This window comes from Felis catus, chromosome B1 (genome assembly GCF_018350175.1).
Source record: "Felis catus isolate Fca126 chromosome B1, F.catus_Fca126_mat1.0, whole genome shotgun sequence".
In the NCBI taxonomy this organism is placed as follows: domain Eukaryota; kingdom Metazoa; phylum Chordata; class Mammalia; order Carnivora; family Felidae; genus Felis; species Felis catus.
In genome coordinates this window covers 81,154,273-81,178,811 of record NC_058371.1, presented here as the reverse complement: position 1 = coordinate 81,178,811, position 24,539 = coordinate 81,154,273, and the positions used below count along the sequence as shown (strand labels likewise).

The window sequence follows — 24,539 nt, the reverse complement described above, 5'->3', positions numbered from 1 at the left end:
ACAGAATAAACACAAACAAGTAGAGCTGAAGACTCAGACTTTCCTTTCTTAATCATGAGGGATCAGAAATATTTCCAGGGCGCCTGGATGGCTCAGTCAGTTAAGCGTCCGACTTTGGTTCAGGTCATGATCTCTCAGTCTGTGAGTTCCAGCCCCACGTCGAGCTCTCTGCTGACAGCTCAGAGCCTGGAGCCTGCTTCGGATTCTGTGTCTCCCAATCCCCTCTCTCTCTCTCAGTTTGCCCCTCCCCTGCACTCTCACACTCTCTCTCGCAAAAATAAGTAAACATTAAAAATTAAAAAAATGTTTTTCCAAATGGATTAAATAAGACTAATACACTCATAAAGCAATACGCTCATATATGGAGCCATTTTAAAAAATGAACCAGATCTATAGATGCTGATACAGAAATATGTCCAAGATATTAGAGTTGGTAGATATGCAAGCAAGATATGCAAGCAAGATATGAAACTGTATGTCGAGGCTGATTCCACTTTTGTTTTACGATACCTGGGAATCAATTGCTAATACAGCAAGGTAAAAGGTTGAAAGGAAACGTTATAGAGAATGAGTCTAGCTGACAGCACTTAAAGCCATTCATTAAGCTTCACCGCTAAAAAGGGGACACTATGTGCCTTCTGATAAGCCATCTATCAATTATACCTATAAAAAGTTTAATCGAGCCTCTATATAACTACAAGTTTATCAGAAATATAGGTGATTAAAATAACAAAAACACGTTAAACACACACACACACCCAGGGGACAGAATGAGCCAAAGCCAGAATGTGAGAAATTCTATAGGACGAATGCGTCTCTTCAAGCGAACAGCGCTTGGAAAAGGGACACGGTTATGGAGGCATATTAAACAAATATGAAGTGTGAGGGTGATTTCAATCCTGACTTGAACAAAACAATTATAAAAAGACACTTTTGAGATAACTGAGGGAATACTGATTATAGCCCAGGCATTCCATAAAATCATGAAACAATCATTGATCCCGTTAGACGTGATAATAGTTACGGTGGCTATTATTTTTCCAAAGTTCCTCTCTGTTGGAGATAATGTATATGGTAATATTTACAGGCAAATGGATATGAGGTCTGGGATTTGCTTTTAAATGCCTGAGCAAAATAAAGAGAGGGGGTAGGAAGAACGGGACGCACAAATGACAGAAAACGATATCCTTTTATTAGTATGAAAATTGTCCGGAAGCATACCCAAGAAACCATTAAGCAGTCACCTGTGAAGAACTGTGGATTAAAAGGAAGGGGTCGGGGAGGGAAACTTTTGTTTTTATTTTATATTCTTCCATACACGTTGAATTTTCTAATGCACACGTTACTTTTATAATTTTAAGAGGCTATATTCTCATGTGTAAACTTTAAAATCATCTTATTATTTATTCATTGAGTCAATTGACTATATGCAAAGGACCGCTTATAATGGATGGAACCAGAAAGGTTCTGGAATACAGTGAGGATATTCCAAACACACTGTTTTACTATTGCCGGTATAATAAGTAATACTGGTTACCCTAACCAAACAACCTGAAAAAAGAAACTCCTATTGAAAAATATACCTTCCGGTCTAGAAATCCTACTGGTGATGTTTCTGTCACGACTACTCTCTTTTCTGATTGGAGGATGGAGTGGGATTGAGCGTTCCCTTTCGTCCTAGGACAAGCACACTTTGTAGAGGCCTATAAACACACTTTCTTATTAATCTGACTGTAGCTTTCCTGCTGTTTTTTGTTGATTGCCTCTGCTGACCTGGAGTCCCATCCCTAATCTGGCCTCTCATTTTCTATTCTCCATTGTCATTTCTTCCATTCGGGTATCTTGATCATGAAGACTGCACATTGAACAATAGATTTGAGAGGAAGGACTGAATCAGGCCTCTAGGTGAGATTACTGTCATCAACCAGAGGGGGAAAAATGATAATGATGTCTATTTGGGGTTGTAAGAATATCGAAGTAACAAGAAAGAAACACACAAATAGGCTGCCACTAATCCCTATTTTCCAGAAGCATTTCCCAGTGTCTCAACCCTAAACTGCCTAATGTTACAGAATTGCCTGGGAGAGGAGAGAAAAACGGAGATGTCCTCTACTGACCTGAGGTTTCTTGGCACATCACACGAAGGCAATAAAAAGGCATTAACTGACCAAAGGAACATCACCAGCGTCCCCTGGGCATCTTGTTTTGCTTAATGTGACCAATATCTTTCTTATTTTTTCTTATGCCCCCCCCGCCCACCCCGGGTCCCCTAGTGTGTATTATAGAGCACACTACATGAAACCTTGATATTAGCATTTCCTATAAATCTATTTTATTTTGGAGCTATGCTTCCTTAGTTTTAATTAATACCAAAAGACACACGAATTGTGTACAAATTAGGGTGTCCTTGGATTGACTGGGAAAAAAATTAGAATACTCATAATGAAGAGAAACTAATGGCAAGATATGTGGTCAAATAGCTACATTATTATAACTTTGAAATTTTTAACTGATCATGGCAGGAAAGGAAGAAGACAGAAGCCAAATGATAAAAGTAACCATAACACAATGATCTATTTTCCAAATTGGCCATTAATCTCCCCTGGTAACATCTGCATTTTTGTTTATTAGAAATTTTTTGATATTTTAATAGGATGCCCTCCATGTGTAAACAATGTTGTTAACTACTTTGGAGAAGGGAGGAAACAAGGATATATTCCAGTTTGTATGACAAACTATTTTCAAGGCTATAAATTTCACTCGAATTTAGAGCCTAAGGAAATATGACCACTTCCTTAGACTGAACCACATATTCTTAAGGCAATAGGCTTGAAACATTCATTATTTTACATAGTTTACAACCGTCTGGGAAACAATTCCCCCCAAACATATCACTAGCTAGTTAGTATCACCAACAAGCAAAACTAGATCCCACCAAATGCTAATAACCCAGTGGCATGGATAGCTGCTGATTTGCTTCTTTGGAGAAAACACATTCTCTTTACAGGCATTAGTATTATTGGAAGAAGAGAGATAATAAATGTGTGCAGTTCTCCCGTCACACAGTAAACGGAAGCTACTGGTAGTAGCTGTTGCAATAGCAGTGACCATAAGTTCTAGTCGTACCCTCTAAAGCAGGACACTCACCAGGAGAGCAGATGTAAATTTAAACAACTGACATCACATAAATACATAGCCCGGGGCCTGGCCCAGAATGGCACTTTGTCACAGGAGCCAGGAGAAAACAAAGGAACAGGAGTCCACTGTGCTACACAGGTAGGGTCCAGCTCAGCCCAGGCAGAACTCTGATGGCCAAATTCAGCTTGGCAGGGAAAAGAGAGAGGTGGAAAATACAGAAGGGGAGGAAGGGGAGGAGGGGGAATTGGCTGGGGTGAGGCTAGAGGTCTTTCCCTGTGTGTCTCCAGCACCCAACAGTGCTAGGTACTATGTGCAATTCAATAAATGTGTGTTGGATTGTAATGAGAGTAATTGGAAAGGGCTGGGTCAAGAGAGTATCAAAAAGTGAAATGAGTGCTGGGAATGGAAGAAAAAGGTACAGGAAGCTGCCAGCAAGTCCCAAAGGCAGCAGTGTCAGCCCAAGAGTACATGCTTTTCACATAGCACACTAATACATGTGCCAGATGAATGGGTGTGGAGAGATGTGCAAGTACTTACATCTTACCTATTTCCAAAATGAATTTGGAGGCGCTGATATTCAAAACGCATACAGTATGACTACACATTGATAAGATACAATGGTAAGCGTTTAAACTATTTACAATGGACAAGATCTACAGAGGCAATCTTGTGGGAGGTTTGATGGTGAATTTTAAGAAGCAACATATTTACTTCAAAAAAATTATATTTGTTTTGAGTTGATAGGGTTAAAGAATAAAAAAGGAAAAGCAAGGCATTTTAACACAGGAAGGAATCTTGGAGATAATTCCCAACTAGCTCAGTTTATATAGACGAGGAAGCTGAACAGAGGTGTGTGCTTATAATCCCTGTGCTAGTTAGTGGCAGTGTTGAGATCAGAGCCGATATCTTCACTTCCAGTTTGGTGACCTACCAAGTTGTCTACACATAAATCCACAAAGCAACAACACTTCATTGGGGGGGGGGGGGGATTCATGGAGGTTTTTATTAACTTACGTGCTTTAACTTAAGGTAGGAATTTTTTTTAGTGTTTATTTATTTATTTTGAGAGAGAGAGAGAGAGAGTGAGCAGGAGCAGGGGAGGGGCGGAGAGAGAAGGAGAGAGAGAATCCCAAGCAGGCTCCATGCTACCAGCACAGAGCCTGATGGAGGGCTTGATCTCCTGAACTGTGAGATCGTGACCTGAGCGGAAATCAAAAATCAGGAAGCTTAACCAACTGAGCCACCCAGGTGCCCCTCAAGGAATGAATTTTAAAACAAATGTAACTGTTTCGTAGGCGCTGAAATCAAACTTTCTTTTGGTACATCTTATGTGGCAACTTGCAGAAAATGGAGCTAATGTGCAAGTAGTTTGCAGGTAGTGTCTGCATACTTCCCATATGCACCTTACCATATACATCAAAGGGGTTCAGGATGCCAGGTGACCCTGGGTATGCATGACCTTTATGGCTGTCCCCACTGAGGCCTCCTAACTTACTGCACATCTGAGTAGGATGACCCATCCTCCTTCCTAACAATATACATGGAATTAATATATTTTCATAGGATTTCATGGACATGTCTCTCAAATGCTATTTCAGGGTATAAAAAACTATGTTGGCAATGGATATCACCAGGTTTATCTGTTGTCTTTGACACTGATAATTATTAATGCATATTTTAATGATTGCGAAGTATTCAATAAAACTAAGAAGTTTTAGATATCTGGATAGACTAGAGGCAGTCTATATTTAAATCACTGAGGAAATATAATTGAGGTCAGTGACAGATAGTTCTGAATCTTGATTAAAAAGTGAATTTTCTAAACAAGTTCCTGCCTTGTGATCATTGCCGGATTACGGTTAGAATAGCCATGGTCCTAATGGGTGTAGAGGAAGAGGTTACCTTACACTCTGGCCTTTCTATGCCTTTGCAATAATTTTAATAGCATCACGTAAATATGAAAGAAAACAGGATCCAGAAAACCTCTATCTATGGACCCAGGAAATATTCTGAGCCTTCAGTTGTAGAAGACCAGCTTGCTTCTCAGCACATTTAAATTTTACTCCATGAAATAAGATGTTCTGGAGACCCTCTCTCTGAAACTCTCCTTGTTATTTCTTTTAACTGGGAGCCTGGCATCCTGGGACTCTTGCTGGCCATTTACAAGAAACTTTGTCTTTAAAATAAAAAGCATCTATTTTATTCTGAGAGGCAACAAACAGTAGCTTCAAAGAGAATTGAGTCAATGTGTGACATTTATCTTGAGAGCAAACGGACATAATCTTCTCTCTCCCGTGTCTCTTTTCAGAGGAACAGTGCAGCATGTGCTGGGGCACAGGGTCACATGAAAGAAACCTCCCTCCTCAAGTGTCACGTCTCTCTAGCAGGGGGGAAAGGCTACTGAGCGGTGGACTCTTTAAGGAATGAAATACACCATGACCTGGCAACAACTGAATCCTGTTCAAAAAAGAGGAATAAGGTCAGACCTAAAAGACACTTTTTTTTCCCCCCATGGTTTGGACTTCCCTTGACCTAAAGAAGGTCGAAGAAATGCTGGGGTCTAAATTACTCAATACAGGATTGGCTTTTCTAGCACATATCTCTTTGTAACTCTAGAATCAACTTTATGTGCCCTTTTTGCAACATTTTTGGGAAACAGCTTTAAAACGTGAGCCCTGATTGAAATCAGGATGGTGCTGTAGTTATTTTTATGGATTTTTTTTTTGTGGGTTATTGTTTGTGTATTTAAATTATTGGGCAACAGATAATTTTCTTTCTTTGGTGCAAGAAACCAGCCATACTATTCATTTTGAATTAAATGAAGATTTCTTTCTAAGCTAAAGGAAAAAAATAATAATGAGAGATGCTTAGGAACATGGGTGACAGCCCTCACCACATTCTCCTAAATGCTTTCTTGGTATGTCCAAGTTACATCTGAATCTAGCCCCGGGTCGCCCTGAAGCCCACACTATAGAGTGTAGAAGGGGTGGGGGACTGGATGGAAAAGACCCATCTTTCTTTCCACTTCTAAGATTAAAAAATCTGTAACAGCAACCAAATCATCTCTCTGTGATATGAAGGTAAATAACAGAATTAAATAGTCTATCCGCTCCTCCTTAACCCATAATCTAGTTAGCATGCCACGAAGTGATGACATCGCTTTAACTGAGAGGGGCACACAGGCACCCTTCCTCCTGTTTGCAACCCAGGGAGCAAGAAAAAGAACTCAAATTTAGGATGGGCACACCAAACATTTTTCAAGGGGCCATTTCAAGAGCCCTCGTGTTTGTCTTCACAGCAATCTTTCCTCTTGTGTGAGTTTTACAAAATGGGTGATTTTTTCCTACAGTTATTGGTCAATGGAACTGTTTCACCAACTCACGGCTTGTGCACAGACGCACGTGGAGAACAGGTGACTTGGGTACCAGTCAACCAGGAGGGGGTTGCAGAGACACAATCCAAGAATTTCCTCTCTCTCCTCTCTCAGTTTGGTCATTTTGAACATGAATTGATTAAAAGAGTAAGTGTTTTAGCAATAGAAGAAATCCAGTAATAAGAAAAGAAAAGAAAATGATTGTTTCTAGATCTCCGTGTTAAATTCTGCTGAGAAGCTCGTTGCGATGGTTTCATGAATTAAACGCATTTAAACCATGAAGGGAACCTATCTTTTCCTTTGGGTATGTATCCTACAACCAAACAGGCAGAAAGTCTACCGTGCACTGGAAGTTCATGACCTCTTTCACATCTTTACATGCATCTAAGCCCTGGAGTGAAAAAAAATGATACTTCACCACTGTTGCTAGCTAACTCAAGACGTTTTACAATGACAAAACGGCCACAACGTGCCTTCAGGAGACACAATTTTATCAGTTACCTCTTTCTGAGTCTCCAGTCAACTAACATTTATTATTAATTTTATATAAGCTTTTCTAAGTAACTGAAGTCCATATGAATTTGTAGTGTAAATACCATAAGTGCATTCATTCAGTAACCAGATACAGAGAATATTTATAAAACTACATTTAAAAAAATTTTGTTAACGTTTATTTATTTTGAGAGAGAGACAGAGTGCAAGTGGGGGAGGGGGTGAGAGAGAGGGAGACACAGAATCGAAGGGAGGGGTGGAGAGAGAGGGAGACACGGATTCCGAAGCAGGCTCCAGCCTCCGAGCCGTCAGCACAGAGCCCTACACGGGGCCTTACAAGCCATGAGATCGTGACCTGAGCTGAAGTCGGACACTTAACCGATTGAGCCACCCAGGCGCCCCTATAAAACTACATTTTATATACAGCCATGCCTTTCTTCCTGCTGCTCCCCTAAATGAAATTTCTATAAATGAGGGGTGATTTTCTCCATTGCAAGATTACCCAGCTCCCTTTGCTCTTCTCCTGGTTTCCTAATTTTAGCCATTTCACCAGATGGCAGGTAAAAAGTGAGGAGAAATGAAACTCGGAATGGATAAACATTTCAGGATTTTATGGACCCTTCAGAAACTCTGGAGTGACTGGTTTGGATCACTTAGAGTCATAAAAGTTCCAGGTATCCATTTCCTTAGTTCTATTCTGCTGTTTACACAAGTTTTAAAACAATTAGAATTAGTGCATAGAGCTCACTCAGCAATTTAAATGGAAATTTGTCTGAAGTGCATCAAACCAATGTTAGCAGCGACCATTCAATTATTTGCCATTCATCAATGTGGCTGCAAATAATCAAAGCTGGCTAGACATACACAACAGCAGTGTTTACACTGACGAGGGCACACATAGTCTACTTCCTGTTCCAATCTGACAGGATATCCTCGGGAGACATCTGAAACTCCATCCCGGGACCGTGAATTTACCATACGCACAATTTAAAAACAACCCAGCACAAGATGGGATGCTTCCACCGTGAGAACTCAAGTGACTAACTTTCTCCCTCAGACGAGTCACTTGTGAATGTCAGGGCTCCACAAGACAACGACTTCTCCTTTGGAAACACTGTTCTCCCAAGAAAAACTTATGATTCAAATTTTCCACATGCACATGCCTTCAGAATCTGATTGGATTTGAATTTAAAAAAAAAAAGCATCTGCAGGAAATGCTTTGATTATGTCTGAATGACAATATTCTTTAGGGTTCTTCTATGGCAAGAAATTACAGAAGAACAGGGTAAGTGGGAAAGGTTTAAATTACACACACACACACACACACACACACACACACACACAAATAATAAAAATGCTAACATAAAAGTATACAGTGTGATAAATTAGGGCAGAGTAGTTACTGTATACAGAAGTCCATTTGTGATGGGAAGTAGCAGGAAGGTGGGCTCTCCCTTGTCCACTGTATCAAAAGCAGCGGGTTTTTGTGGGGTTTTTTTTTATCCCCCTATGTTCAGTGATGCCATGCACTCCATGACAAAGCTGCTTTGATCTTCTCCCATTAAATATGTCTTGTATGGACCTAGCCTGCACTTGGTAAGAAGAAAAAAAAAAAGATCATTTATATGAAAGGGAGGAGTACTGTACGTCTCCAAGATTATTCATTACCTTTCAAAAATGAAGCTATTTGTGAAGTCTTTGTGTAACACATACATGAAAGAATACTACGCTGCTTGCTTAAAGTATTTTCTTGTGCTCCTGCTTTCTTATTCCTGCCTCGGATCAGATGGGGACCCCTTCCGAATAAAGCAATGAAGAAGACATTGCAATTTACGGTCGAAAGAAAGAAAGAAAGAAAGAAAGAAAGAAAGAAAGAAGGAAAAGGAAAGAAAGAAAGAAACGTACACGATGATTGAAATAAAAGACCCCATACCTGAGCTGGAGGGTTTAGAAACTCTTCCCTTAGGAACTGGGAGTAACAATAATTCCAAGGACTGTGGTGGTGGTGGCGGAGGCGGTGGAGGCGGTGGCGGGGGTGGTGGGGTTACTTTCTCTTGCTTCTTCTCTGAAGGCGGTGGCGGTAGAGGGTCCTCAGGCACCAGTGATGATTTCTCAGCCAGAAGACTCCCAGCAGCCCTTGCTGCTACCTCTTTCAGAAGGGCCGCCGAGGAGGTCATGGAAGCCAGGGAAAGGAAAGAGCTGGCCGGGGGTGGGTGTTCCTGACCGGGAGTCAGGCTTCTCTCACTGACTTTCTTGGATAACGCTGCCAGCGTGGAACTGGCAGACTGGGAGCTAAAAGGGGAGGAAAAGGACTCAAATCGCATGGTCTCCTCAGTCCTGGTGAGAGATTTGTCCTGCAGAACGGCATTGGCTGCGGCTTTCAGTTTGAGGATGGCTGAATCCGGAGACAAGCCGCAGGTGGTGGTTGAGTTTGACAACCACTTACCTTGATTCCATATAAAACGGTTACTTGGAGCGTATTGGTCATTCTGTTCCTGCTTCTCAGCCAACTTCCTGGCAAGAACACTGAGCTGCTGGGCATGGTGGGACGGTGGGGAAAAGGAGAGATTCGAGCCCACGTTCACTGGGGACTCCACCCTGCCATTGGCCGTGGCGGTGGCATCGAGTTTGAGGGAGCCAGCCTCCAGCAGCCGCCTCAGGTTGCTGCTCAAGGGCTTAGTGGAGCCTGGGGGGTCATCCTCACACAAAGAAGACACGCCAGGGGAGAGGTGATCTTGACATTGCAGTGAGTCTCTCAGGACCTCACCGTCAAGTCCCACCAGCTCCAACGTGTGACTGCTGGGAGTGGCACTTCCCAAGGAGGTGTCAGGGGAAGTGGACTGCTCTTGGATCCGGTCCTCCAGAGACAGCTTATAGTTCTCCTGGACTTCTCCATAGGATGCTTCTGACGGAGTCTCTGAAGAGTTTCCATACCAGTGCTCTCCTTCACTGAGTTCTCCCTCCGCCTCTTCCAGCCTACTAACATCTGGGGGAATTAAGAAGATCAAGTTTACTCCCCAGTGGGCAACAAGCAAGTCTGAAGACATTCAAACGGAGTTGTTGACATGCTTCCTCTTCCCCTCGCCCCAAGAACCACAAGAGAGACAGCAGCAACCTTACCAGAATGTCAGGTGCTGAGTCAGACAGTCTTGGCAGAAGCCTTCTGAGAGAAGGTAAAATACTAAACAGGCAAAGGTAAAAACACACCCACCTACGAAACATATTCATCTTTCTATAATTATTCCAGACAAATTGAAATGGAAAAGAGGGAGAGAGAAAAATGGATCTGGGAGAGAAGGAACTGCATGAAGAGACTGCTATTCTCAGTGGTGGGGGAAATGGAAAGAAACACGTTCCCTTGTTAAAAAAAAAAAAAAAAGAAAAGAAAAGAAAAAAGAAACGGGCATGATATCTTTAGTGTCGCATCAGAATTAGAGAGGCAGCCTGGCAGGGTGGGAAAATGTTGTCTGTGAGGCACAGGACAGTGGGAAGCCGCTTCCCCACTTTCTGATTCCATGACCTCAGGCAAGTCGCTTAGCTGGTTTGATAGAAGAGGCAACTGACTTTTTTTGAAAAGTTCATCCAACGATGTAAATACTACCTGCCTGTTAGATATTACAACTGCATCCAATTGTTATGAAGCTTAAATCACCATAAGCATGTGACTGTGATTTGCAAACAGGCAAGAACTATATAAAAATCAGATCTCATTCGCAAACACTGCTCACATTACTGATTTCTTAAAGTGACAGCATTTCCCATGTTATGCGTGTTACTTCTTTGAGAGCCCTGGATTCCGATTACCAACATGCCTGCCATCTTATCACAGGCAATGATTAAGAATTTCTCTCCTCACTCCACTAAGAGTCTCCTTTAATTATTTTCCGTCCATTAATTTTTCTTTCCACCACTACCACACTGACTGCCCACAAAGCACCGCTCCGTTGGGACACCCAGCCATTCCAAGAGCACCCATGAGCTCTGTCATTGTTCTACCTTTGCTCAAGATATTCCTTCCATCAGGAATGTCTTTCCTCAGAAAACCTGACTATCTATCCTTCGCCTGCCGGCTCAAAAGTTTCTTCCTTGTGATTCTCCCCGGAACTCTCAGAATTACTCTCTCCTTTCTCATTCATTCACTTATCCAACAAACAATTGTGGAGTATCTGTGGCATGCCAGGCGTTGTTCTAGATCATTCTAGACTGAGCCAGACTGAACCACACTGAACGAAAATCCTGCCTTCGTGGAGCTTCATATCCCAGGAGAGGAAGATAGATGGCACACAAAATTTAAAAACTAGTAAGTCATACAGTAAGCCGGAGGTTGGGAAGTGCTACGGGAGAAGATACAAAGCAGGACAAGGAGGATGGGGGGGATAACAGGTAGGAGGGAAGTTGCAATCTTAAATAGGATGGGCATATGGGGCCTCACTGAGGTGGTGACATTTGAGCAAAGACTTGTAAGAAATGAGCAGTTGTTCATTTAGCTCCCTCTGGGAGAGCGTTCCATGCAGAGGGAGTCACTGTAAAGGCCCTGACGTGGAAGCACGTGTCCGTGGCCCAGCGAGGAGGCTAGTGTGGGTAGAGTGCGGTGAGTAGGGGTCAGAGCAGAAGGAGAGGAAGTCAGAGAGTAACATCAGAGAAAGAGAGGGAGGGGAGAGAGCGAGGATGGGTGTGTGCTGTGAACCAGTGAGGCTATGCAGACCTGCAGAACACTGTAAACTGTGGAAAGGTCTTTTGCATCTGGTGACATTGGGAACTACCAGAGGGCTTTGATATGATATGGCTTACATTTTCTTTTTTAAATTTTTTAAATGTTTATTTATTTTTGAGGGGGGCGGGAAGGGGCAGAGAGAGGGAGACACAGAATCTGAAGCAGGCTCCAGGCTCTGAGCTGTCAGCACAGGGCCCGACGTGGGGCTCGAACTTGGGAATGGCGAGATCATGAAGTAGGTTCGAGTCAGACACTTAACTAACTGAGCCACCCAGGCACCCCTGATGTGACTTACATTTCCAAAGGGCTGTTCTGGCTGCTGTGTGGAAAAGAGGCTACAGACACAGGGTGGAAGCAGGGAGACCAGCCAGGAGGCTGGAACCCAGGTGAGGGATGACAGTAGCTCAGCTCAAGGTGACTGCCTGCGGTGAGAAGCAGCAACGTTCCGTGCATCTTTTGAATGCAGAGCCAACGTTCCCATGTTCTGTTTACACTGATTTTACATCACTCTAAATTATCTACTATAGACTTATCTTCTAAAAAGTAAGCGGTGGTGTTTCTTGAAGGCAGGGATCATGTTCTATCATCCACACATCCCCCACTGTGCCTAACACGATGCCCGGACCCCAGCGGAGTTCAATGAATGTTTAGGAATTGAGCTAAAATTTCCCATTGTGCCAAGTTTTGCTATATGATATGGTGTCTCTTTTCTGAATAGAAGTAGCTGAACTAGTAATGCATGAGCTACAAGCTGATACATTGATCTTCCCATGCTATTTAGAGAAGAAATGTCACAAATGACAAATTCTCTTTCACTAAGCTAAAGTTCCATGACTCCTTCCTGAGATTCTTTATTAAATTATCAAGAAAATGTAAAATATCAAATGGAATTTGCTGAAAAAAAGGCAGATAAAATTGAATTTTCTCTGTTAAAAACAGTCTGGTTCCTTGTGATTTGCCACATTTCCTTCTTCCCACTCCATTTCAACATTTTTCATCTTTGCTGAAACCAGCACAACCCTAAACTACTCATCTCCCCACTGGCTTCTCCAAGAGATGCTTTTTTTTTTTTTTTTTTTTTTACCAAACATCAAGTAGTCAACATCCATTTCAACGAGAGGGCTAATTTTGTGTTCCTTTGGTAAGCCACCTTGCTTGATTTCAGTTTAAATATCGTATCCTTCAGAAAAATCACATGGGAACGATCCTGTAAATAGTAAGAGAAGTAAAAGAATCACTACAATAAGAACAGTTGAGTATCTCAAAGAATTTCTTCTCTGATCTTTATTGATGCTCACTGAAAGAACGTAGGAAAACAAATGATTCAAAAGTGAGTACTTTCAGATGATATTTTTGTCACACTAGAGTAGCTCCAGATAGTCAAGACTGGTCCAGAACCAATGTGGTGTCAGTTAACAAGGTGCCTGAAAGCAGGGTTTTGAGAACCACAAAAATCCATAACCACATGTCCCAGCTCGTCATTTTACTGAGACTATTAAATATTCTGAGGGAATATCCTGGTGGGATCAAAAGCACCTAACTACCTACTGTTAATGCCAGAACCAAGAACCCAAATCACACAACAACTGGCCCAGTGCTTCTCCGCAAAGCCCCAATGCACCGCCTGCCAGATGCCCTCTGAATGGCAACTTCTAGTTGTCAGAAACTGCTGCCCTCCTACTCCTGGTCATCCATGCCTCCATGCTCTAGAAACAGAAATCAGCAAGAGAATTCTCATAGATAAGGACAGTAGTCACTCCTTATCTTAGGATAAACCATTCAGAGGTAAGTATCCATTATTCCCATATTCTAATCTCTCCATTCCTTCCAGGCAACTTCTTTGTTGGTGATGAAAAGCTGATTCAACCGCCTCTAGAATTCAGCACTTATACTGGCAAAGCCCCAAAGGCATAGCTTTATTTCCTATCCCCTCCACACCCTCAGTGAGCAAGACTAGTCCCCCTCCAAATGTGCTGAGGCTGGTGAGTGCATCAAAAACGAAAGCTGTCCTGGGGCGCCTGGGTGGCTCAGCAGACTAAGCGTCCGACTTCGGCTTAGGTCGTGATCTCACAGTTTTTGAGTTTGAGCCCCACATCGGGCTCTGTGCTGACAGCTTAGAGCCTGGAGCCTGCTTCAAATTCTATGTCTCCCTCTCTCTCTGCTCCTCCCCTGCTCACGCTCGGTCTCTCTCTCCAAAAATAAATAAAAACATTTTAAAAAGATTAAAAAAAACAAAAACAAAACTAAAGCTGTCCATTCAGGCTCTAATCCTACCAAGCAGTGATCAGGATATCCGAACATTCTTGAATGATACAAACAGTTGATATCTACGTTTAGAGAAACTTTCCCAACCTTGCCAAAACATAAGCGCCCAACAAGCAAACCAAGCATCTCTTAAACGGACCATTTTGCAGCCTCTAAAATAGCTGGTTGTTTCTCAACCAACCCATTCCCGGTTCTTTGCGGACGTGACCACCTAGATACACTCTCTTCCCGACTGCAAGAAAACTCGGATATGTAGAGTATTTTTTAACTCGCAATACTCTATTCATCACTTTTCTGAAGATGCTGCTACTAAAATTGAGACTATTCAAGTAATAAATCACCAAATAATTTCAACGCACATAGCCTAGGAGGAGCCAGACCAGAAACCCGAAAAGAAACATTTTTGAAATTATTCTGGCATCACCTGAGGTCAAGCAGAAAGTGGGGGAAGCTTTCAGAGACATGAATGCAAGAGAAGTGGAGACCTGCAGAGGTTGGAGAAAAATCATAAGCCGCTCAAACAAATATGCTTTCAGCTCAAAACAGCAGCAACAAGGATTTTCTCCCACAAATATTAATTCTCCTCCCCCTGCTGGGCTGCTCTGTATTTCACATCTGAATTCATCCAGGAGATGTCCTTGAAGGCTGCATCGGTCCAGTTACGGGGAGCTCCCCTTCGGCGGGGTGTGCAGGAGCCCGTAGCACCTTTCACACCACATTATGAGAAAAGATTCTCATTGGAGAAGCTCAAAACAAAGCATTCTGGCAATCTAGGGGATTAACTTGTTGGACACCACAAACTTTACAACAAGCCAGGCTTGACTTTTGACTCTCTTTCACAATTCGAGAAGCCCCTGGGCAGCGAGACAGCTTCATTTTCCTGTCCGTCAGGAGCACAGAATCATGGCACGTAATCTCTGAGCACCCCACATGCTGCGGTCCCGGAAACGCTTCCTGAGCACATGGACTGTGGATTTCACAGCTTTCCTAACTAAGGCTCCCAGGGGAAGCCTCTAAACGGCCAATGTAAATAACTTCCTTGTAAATACATTATTTTTAACCTCCAGAATAGGAAGCTATTTCCATTGCTAATTTTACAACAACCTATGTCTCTGACAGCCAGGTTCACACTCATTCCTGTCAATTTTACACAACAGTCTGTTTTTGTGTTTTTCACTTTAAATCATCAACTCAAAGAATTAAGAATAGAAGTGGTACAATTACGGAACGAAAATATGCTGAATAAATTTTGTTTCCATGTGGTGAATATTTCTCCTTTGGGGAAAACAAAACAAAATTCCACTACCTAACACATTTATTTATAATTCAGTTCTCAAGCAGAAAACCGGTAACTCGATATCTGCGACTCTGGCTGCGTTTTTTTCCAACTCACTTCCTTTTCAGTTTGACAGTTTTAATCAGATGCATTTAATTGGACAAATACTCAACTCAGAAGATCCTCGATCAGAAAGATAGGGAGCGAAAAGAGAAAAAAGAATGCGAGAAAGAGATGCCTATTAATTTTTATGCCTTTTGGCTGTGGTTAAAGTAAGCGGAGGGGCGCCTGGGTGGCGCAGTCGGTTAAGCGTCCGACTTCAGCCAGGTCACCATCTCGCGGTCCGTGAGTTCGAGCCCCGCGTCGGGCTCTGGGCTGATGGCTCAGAGCCTGGAGCCTGTTTCCGATTCTGTGTCTCCCTCTCTCTCTGCCCCTCCCCCGTTCATGCTCTGTCTCTCTCTGTCCCAAAAATAAATAAACGTTGAAAAAAAAAATTTTTTTTTTAAAAAAGTAAGCGGAGATGGAGATCTAAAAGCCCCATTTCTTAATCTACCCACAACTCATCCCATCAGTGGCTCCACATGAATCTAACCAGCAGGTTTTGAAAAGAACAAAGTTTCATCTCTTAGGACTCATGGTGAGTCCTCCCGTATCAACACCTTCTTCTTGTGACAACAGGTGTCTTCACCTAGTACCTACTAACTAACCCTCTGGCTCATTTGCATCTAAAAATCTTCCCAGTGTTCTTCCTTTCCAGCTAGCATACATTTATAGCTAAATATTTACACTTAATTTTTTAAAAGATTATTTATTCTTGAGAGAGAGAGAGAGAGAGAGAGAGAGAGAGTACGAGAGGGCAGAGAAAGGGAAAGAAAGAGAATCTCAAGCAGGCTCCGCACCGTCAGCAGCACAGAGCCCTACTTGGGGCTTGACGTGGGGCTTGACAGGGGGATGGAACTCAGGAACCGTGGGATCATGACCCGAACTGCAATCAAGAATCAGATGCTTAACTGACTGAGCCACCCAGGCACCCCTATACTTAATTCTAAGGTCACACATCTCTATTAGTAATATCACCCTATTAGTAATAATCACTTGCAATTATCTAGTATTAGACAACCAATTTTTCCATGCAATTTTATACAAAAGTGGTTTGTAAGGTTTAAGGAGCTGTATACAGGAGTTATTAGCAAAACCAATGCTGATGAGTGACTTAATTTAACAAATATTTACTGAGCATTTACTATGTTCGGGGAGCTGTTCTCTGCAACAGAGAGTTTCAAAGACGCAACAGTGTCTTGCCCAACTGCTGCAGTCGACAGGGAGTGAGGGTTACACAAGTATACGAAGCACAAAGCCCGGTGTTATCACAGAGCAACCGAGCAAGAGTTGTTTGTGCATAAATTAATTCCAGTGGTGCACATGGCTTTGGAAATGGACCTTGAAGGAATGAAGATGATTTTAACAGATGACACTGGAAATTCATGTATAGGAGGGTTTGCTAACATTCAGGTGACTAAAACCTAATAATTTTTTTTTTTTCTGCATTCTTCACATTTTAAAAACTGACCATCTATTGATTTGTGAAAGGGCAGATTTTACCAATTTTCTTACCACACCCACTGGTTTTGAAATCAAACCATTAGATTATAAATGCCTGAGGCAGGGCCACAGGTGAGTCATTTCTGTATTCCTGCTGGATGCCCTGATCCTAGTAGGGGTACCAGGGCACCTGTGGTTGTAGTGACAACCAGGACCGCAAGAAGTGACAGGTGCGATTCCCAGTCCCTTACCCAAACACACAGAGGGGCACAGGGGAGCCGGGCATCTGAGAGGAGGGCAGTGCACTATCGGGGCACTCTCTCACTGCTTCTCATCTCTCCTCAGAGGCTAGCCTTGTCCTCTCAGGCCACCTTTCCCTGGAGGCTGCCAATTGGCCACACAGGTTCTGGGTTTTCCCTCTCAATGACTTACCACCAGAGAAAGGTCTTTCCCCTCTCATCAGCCTGTTGGAGGTCCTATTCCCTTCTCCAGACTTACCACTGAAGCCAGAGGGCGGGGGTTCTACAACTGACTTAATGCGGGTCACAGAAGAAAGGAGAGGGAAGAGACACCAGGAAGACAAAAACGATGACCCCTATAATGTTTAATAAAGGTTCAGTATGCTGCACATCAGGCTGTTATGAACCAATTTTATGATTTTAAGCATAAAACATATCCTCATGTAGGCCAGTTTTACCTGCCAATTTTTACACTGTCCCTTTGTAGCCTAAACGCCTTAGCACATGCCCCACACCAGGTGTGCCCGGCACTGAGGGAGCACTCTGGGGTTCAGGGTTCCGAGGCCACAGTGCGAGTGAAACGCAGGGGCCGGCAATCGGCCCCGGGGGACAAAGCCTCAGAGATCACGGTTATCAAAACACCGATGCCCAGGGTACCCAACCGCTGTCAGCATGGCCAGGGAGAAAATTTAAGAACTGCGAGTTATTTAAAACGGCCAGGGTGGCGAAGACGACCAGACAGACTCCTGTCACCAGTCCAGCTGGGGAAGAGGTGCTGCCAGGGCACTGGGAAATGGGAGGAAGTCTGGAGAGGACAAGAGTCGGCAGACTGAGATGGCACGGAGAGGCCCTCTGGGTCAAGACGAACATTGTGCACACAGGGGTGGTTTTAAATTATAGTTGCAGATGTCCGCGAGTAAAACAAAGGTAACACAAAGGAACGCACCGCTCTTTATCTGCAAAGGGAGCTGCAAACGGTAGGGGAGCTGCTTTCAGGATTTTCATATAAAGGTGCCAGACCTTCCGGTGACCATCAAACTGCCCGTCACAACATGAATGGCAACTCCTCCCTAAGATTGCTTAGACCAAAACCCCCGCAGCTTGCCTTGACGCTTCCCTGTCTCTCAAGTCCTCATCGAACTCATTTGTAGATTCCACTGGTCCCACCTTCCATATACATCCCAAATCTTGCCACTTTTTACCACGTCTACCATTCCCACCCTGGTATACAACACTGCCGTCCTTGGCCTGGACTGTGGCAGTAGTCTTCCAGCTGGTCTCCTCACTTCCGATTCTTGCCCCGCTGTGCTCAGCCAGCAGCCGGAGTAAGCTTTTAAAAATATATGTCACACTCCATTACCCCCATCCCAGAAGCCTCCAAAATGGCTTCTCATGTTTCTCGGAATAAAATCCAAAACCCTTCCCTTGCCCTCAGGGCCTCCATAATCCGTATCCTTCAGACCTCATCCCCTACTACTCTGCCTTGCTAATAAATAATAAATAAAGAGCAAAATTCCCCCCAAATAGCCACACGGCTGACTCCTTTACTTCCTCGGGTCTCCCCTCAAAGCATCACTGTTTATTAGAAGAGAAGCTCCATGAGAGAGAGGACTTCGTTTTCTTTGCTATGTGCTCAGCACTTAGAATGGCACGGAGCAGGTGTTCAGCTATTGTCTGTCAAATGTATGAATGAGAAAGAGGATGCGCTTAACAATCAGAAAGGCAGCACTTATCAGTACTGGAAATGAGAACAATTTTCAAAATTACAAATGATAATCCTGTTTTTCTGATGTGAGTCAAACATGAAATAGGGAAAAGAGAGTGTTTTGCAAACTTTCGCACCAGTCTCCCTAGTGGCCAAGAAACGAGCACGGCATCCCAAGGTAACTCGGGGCCGCAGCCGAAGCCCCCTCCAGAAAGTCCCAGATTTCTTGGACTCTTCGCTTAACATTTCAAGGGAATTCCACATTCTACTCTGTCCTAGAGCTGTACTTGTTCTTACTAAATACTGCAGGGCTGTGCTTCACAAACCACCGAGGAACATCGATTCTCTGTGTTCCCAGCTGCTCTGGAGAAGCAAGGATGTATGAAAAGTATCTAGCACAGTGTCAAGAGCTCAGTAAAGGGCGGCTATCATTGTTACGATCATTACCGTCGGAAAATAGACAGTACTAATCCTATTACCCGCACTTCAGACAGAAAAGCTAAATCACAGAGGGTAACTTTCTCAGACTGCACAATGGATCTGTAGGAGACCAAGAACTATAACTCTATTTGCTGATTTTGAATTTGTTGTCTGAATGACTTTAGAGATGGTAAAGCCTTGGCGATTTAGTCCATATGGCTAGTCTCTAGGCAGAGGCCTAGAAAGGGCCAGTGATTAGTCTGTGGTCCCATACTTGATTTGCTAACATAGACAGGACCTGAGCTCAGATGTCTCACTCCAAAGGCCAGTGCTCTACTAAATCACGGCATAATCATCATTAAGTGAATGAATGAACTCTAGAACAAGACCTGGAACACAGCAGCCTCCCAACAAACAGTTGTTGAATGAATGAACAATCATGCATAAAACACTAAAAATATGCCGGGTACTTTATTAGATGCGTCAGTATTCATCAGCAAATTCTTCCCATGATTTCATGTGGTGGACCATAGTCTCTTCATTTTACAGACCAGGAAACCAAGGCTCCAAAGGTTAATGGCTTACCCAATATACCCACTTAGTGGGTGACAAAGCAAGGTTCAAACCCAAACCTTCAGGAAATCTAATAGAGTGCGAGTTGTTTGACAAAAAGTAATTTTTCAGGTAAGCAAAAACTACAGTAACTTCAAGTAATCAATATTTTAAGTTTCATTTAAAAAAAATTTTTTTTAAAGTAGGGGTATTTCTATTTATTTACTTATTTTTAAGTTTATTTTCGAGACACAGAGAGCAAAACAAAGGAGGGGCAGAGACAGTGGGAGACAGAGACAGAATCCCAAGCAGAAGCAGGCTCCACACTGTCAGCACAGAGCTTGATATGGGCTCAAACTCATGAGCTGTGAGATCATGATCTGAGCCACAATGAAGAGTCAGACGCTTAACCAATGGAGCCACCCAAGCACCCCTTTATTTATTTATTTTAATTAATTATTAATTTTTTATTTAGAGAAAGCGCACAAGTAGGGGAAGGGGGCAGGGCGAGAAAGAGAGAATTTCAACCAGGCTCCATGCTCAGGGTGGACCCCTCCAAATGATAGGATTGTCATTTGTAATTCTGAAAATCGTTCTCATTTCCAGTACTGAAAAGTGCTGCCTTTCTGATTGTTAAGCGCATTCTTCTTTCTCATTCATACATTTGACAACCCTGGGGTCATGACCTGAGCCAAAATCCAGAGTCAGATACTCAGCCAACTGAGCCACCCAGGCACTCCTGCATTTTAAGTTTTATTTTGATGGGATTTCAAAAGCATACACACTCAGACACGAGTTCCTTCTTTCTAAATTTGTGGCTTTTTGTCTCCCATCCAGCTTAATAAAACTGTGCAAACTAAGGATGAAAATCTGGTGTCATGGGTTGAATTGTGTCCCCCACCCAAAGATGTTGGAGTCCAACCCCCAATACCTGTGAATGTGACCTTATTTGGAAATAGGGTCTTCGCAGATGAACCAGTTAAGATGAGGTCATTATTGTGGACCCTCATCCAATATGACTGGTGTCCTTATAGAAAGGGGAAATCCAGACACAGAGACAGACACGCCTACAGGCGTGAATACCATGTGAAGACTAGAGTGACCCTCTCACAGCCAAGGAACTACCTACCACAAGCAGGGACAGACATCTGGAACAGACCCTTCCTTGTGTCTTCATTGTGTCTCTGCCGGCCGACACCGTGATCTGGGACTTCTGGCCTCCAGAACAGTGCGGCAATAAATTTCTGTTGTTCAAGCCATCCAGTTTGTGATACTCTGTTACGGAGGCCCCAGAAAACTGATACATGTACGTCTGAACGAAGGCCTGAGACTTTTTCTGGATTGGTTCACCTCTGGATTCTGAACCGGAGCCTAGCTTAGTGCTGTAGTTTTTGCACAACCTGGTTATCACAGAACGGACCATGCTGCTGTGCCGTGCGATGTCCTCCCAGGCTGGAAGGACTGGGAGCCGACTATTAAGCTATTTTTACCTACCTCTGAATTTTAACCAAATTTTGTTCAAATGAAAGATTCTGAGAAAGACGTTAAGCAAGAGAAGTCTTCTATTACTAGAGCTACTTCACAATCTCCAAACAAAAAAATACACTCGTGGCCGCATATGTTGTAGCAAATTAATAAGAAAGGGATAGTCCAAAATACAGCATGAATCCACTGACCACAAAGCCAATCTACACACCAAAACACTTCTGGTTAGTCCACGGATTGATAACTTGCTCCTTCACCCTTTCCTGCACCTCCATGTTACAGAAAGCATATAGAATCTGTCCCCTCAAGCAATCAGAAGTAAATTTACCATGGCTACCATGGCATTATCAGAAAAATTGTCTGTTAAGGCTGATAAATCGGTCGATTATCTGCTTCCTTGACTTTTATTTCCTCTTGTATAAATGTTTTCATCCCAACATTACCAATACCTGTTATGAGATGAACGATATATTACCAAACTACTGAAATCACCGGGAAATTCTTAATAGATCAAAAAAGAACTTAACTACCAAAAAAAGCCCTAATAACATAATAATGCACTCTGTCGTCTAGGAACAGCACTCTATAGAGAGATAAATGGCTACTTATTGAAATCTCAGCTTATACATAAAATGATACATTTCTTCCCCGGCACATTTACCAAGCACTGACATCACGTACCTTGTAATGAAACATATTATGCTCATAATCATTCTGACTGCCCAAAGAAAATTTCACACAGTAAGTCCTTTATTTACTAAAAATGTATGTCTATACAGGAAGAAAATGGGCGTTTGGGGAGAAGAGATTTACCAAAGGAGAGGAGAGCAAATGAAATTGCTTTTATTTAGTGCTTAAATACATATAAAATAAAAGCTGCAGAGAAGACAGATCCCAATCCCCCACATTTTCATGAAAGAATGTTGGTGCATGGGCACCTGGATGGCTCAGACGGGTAAGTGTCAGACTCTGGATATCAGCTCAGGTTATGATCTCACTGTTCGTGGGTTTGAGCTCACGTCGGGCTCTGTGCTGACAGCGCAAGATGCTCTCTCCCCCTCTCTCTCGCTCTGCCCCTGCTCATATGCGCATGCTCTCTCAAAATAAATAAATAAACTTAAAAAAAAAAGGAATATGGGTGCAATGAATTGTGAGAGAATGGTTTTTTTTATTATGCACAAGAATCCATGACACCGATTAGAAGGACAACCCCTAACTCAAAGTTAACTTTAAATACGGATTTAGGCCAAGAATTTTAACCTTTATTCCGACCAGGTTTTGTGCCACGGATGCTACCAAGCGGCCAAATGTATTCTTATTTATTCTTTTATTTTCCTTGGCCACCTTCTGGAACACACATAAGTCAATGATCTGGCCAAAGACCATGAAAACAACAAATACCACAACCACCCAACCAACTAGGGCAATCCCAAGGGCCAGGAGAGCCTGTAGCTAGGTTAACATCGCCTCAACAACGGGGTCCTGTGGTTTCATCCACTTAATTGTCTTTGAAGGATCCGGGAGGTGGGAGCTTTCCACAGGCATGCCCACTTTGGGGTTTGTTTCGCTGAGAAACCTTTCCTAGGTCTTTCACTCAAAAGACCTGTCACTGCCTTCTAGCTGTCTATTCACTACGAGCAATGCTCCACGGAGGAAAACATTCATTCCACTTCCCAACAAAGCTCAGATGCTTCTGGAAATGCATCAAGTGGTAAGGATGACATTAGGAAACCTGCTCTACTGACGACTGCTTCAAAGGAAGGCTCAACTCCAAGGTAAGGCTCAAAACAAGAAATATCCCTCTGGCATGCATACGTATGGCCCCAAAGTGACCAGGAGTGACTGACATTATTCACACTCTGCTTCCTCTCGTTCTTAACCTTTTGGGGGGGAGTCTAGAAGACGCCCTGATTTTGTGTTCAAATATGCACACTGCTTCCTTTCCATCTTCTAGAACTTACAACTGTAGGCAGCCCTCTAGGGGTAATGTTTCCCATGTATTACAAGAACCTAGTTAACTGGCCTATCCTCCCCCAAAATCTGGTGTTTGAAAAGAAGGATGAAAATGTATTGAGCAATTTAAAGAAGTTCATTTGAGGAATACAAGTTTGAAACGCTTTTTGACGTAAATAAGCTCAACTAATCAGGCTTTGTTTTAAATCTACATGTTTTGAAGTTATTTAGAGAAAGCCAAATTCTTCTGGTATTTCCATGTTAATATCAGCAGCAGTGACTCCAGTAAAGCAGGTTCCGCAATCTTCTTCTGTGAACAGACAGACAGCAAATACTTTAGGCTTTATGGGGCACCTATGGTCTTCATCCCATGTTCTTTGCTTTTGTTGTTGCTGTTGCTTTGTTTTTTTTTTAACAATTGTTTAAAAATGCAAGACCATTCTTAGCTCAAGGGGCTGCACAAAAACAGGCCACAGTTTGCTGACTCCTGCTCTAAAGTATAGGTGATTTACTTTTTCTTTATAATGAAAGTAGAATGGTGCTTAAAATGATATCGGAAATTCAGATATATGACAACACGCTTCATCATCATCTTAATCCAGCCACCTCTGTGAGTCACTGAGCATGTCTGTACCTCGGTTTCCTCACTACAAAATGAGGGGCAAGAACAGATCAGTGATTTATAAACCATACCCTCAAGGAGCCCAAGGACTCCAGCTTACCTCCTACCTTAGCACACACTTAAGCCGCACAACCTGGCATTGATCTTGTCTATACACTGGAGCTCTCCCTAAAGACAAGGGTTCCACTATTTTTTTTTTTTTTTTAAGTTTCGAAAATACGGTACCAAATGATCTCAAGAATCCTTCTGGTGTTAATTCTCTATGAATCCAACATTGGATAATTGATCCTTTTCAAGTCATTTGATTGGGAAGTGTCAGGTCCTTTAAAACCCTGTCTTGAGATATTTAAAGGAAGAGAAACAAGAACAAGAATGAGATCATACTCTAAGAGACTACCCGTACGTATGTATTTAGAGCTGTGGAAATCCACCAGACAGGTCTATCAGAGGGTTCCCGAGTCCCACAGATTAGGGGTCTGGGAAAAGCAGAATGGTTTCGCAGGGGAAAGAGCTCTGAGTACAGACTCAGGGACCTGGGTTCCCATCTGAATTTGGAACTTACCAGCTATATGACTCATGTTTAGTTAACAAAAATTCGAGAGCCCACTGAATATGAACTCCTGGTGCGGGTGTTAGGAATATGGAGATGAACCAGACAGACATGGAACGTTCTGCCTCCCATCACTCGATCCCTCATCTGTAAAGTATGGTAATAGCGAAGGATTTGTCGCCTGCAAGGTGCAGAGAACGTTAAGCTAGAAAG

At 42.9% G+C, this 24,539-nt stretch overlaps 1 protein-coding gene across 12 annotated transcripts in view; it reads right to left on the bottom strand.

The window, feature by feature from the left end:
* Positions 1–24,539, bottom strand: part of ZNF827 (zinc finger protein 827) — a 174,789-nt gene that overhangs the window by 133,098 nt on the left and 17,152 nt on the right. For all 12 annotated transcript variants that reach the window (XM_045055801.1, XM_045055802.1, XM_045055806.1 and 9 more), the window contains exon 2: positions 8,937–9,989. In XM_045055801.1, coding sequence (XP_044911736.1) covers positions 8,937–9,989 — 1,053 coding nt within the window. The remainder of the gene's footprint in view (positions 1–8,936; positions 9,990–24,539) is intronic.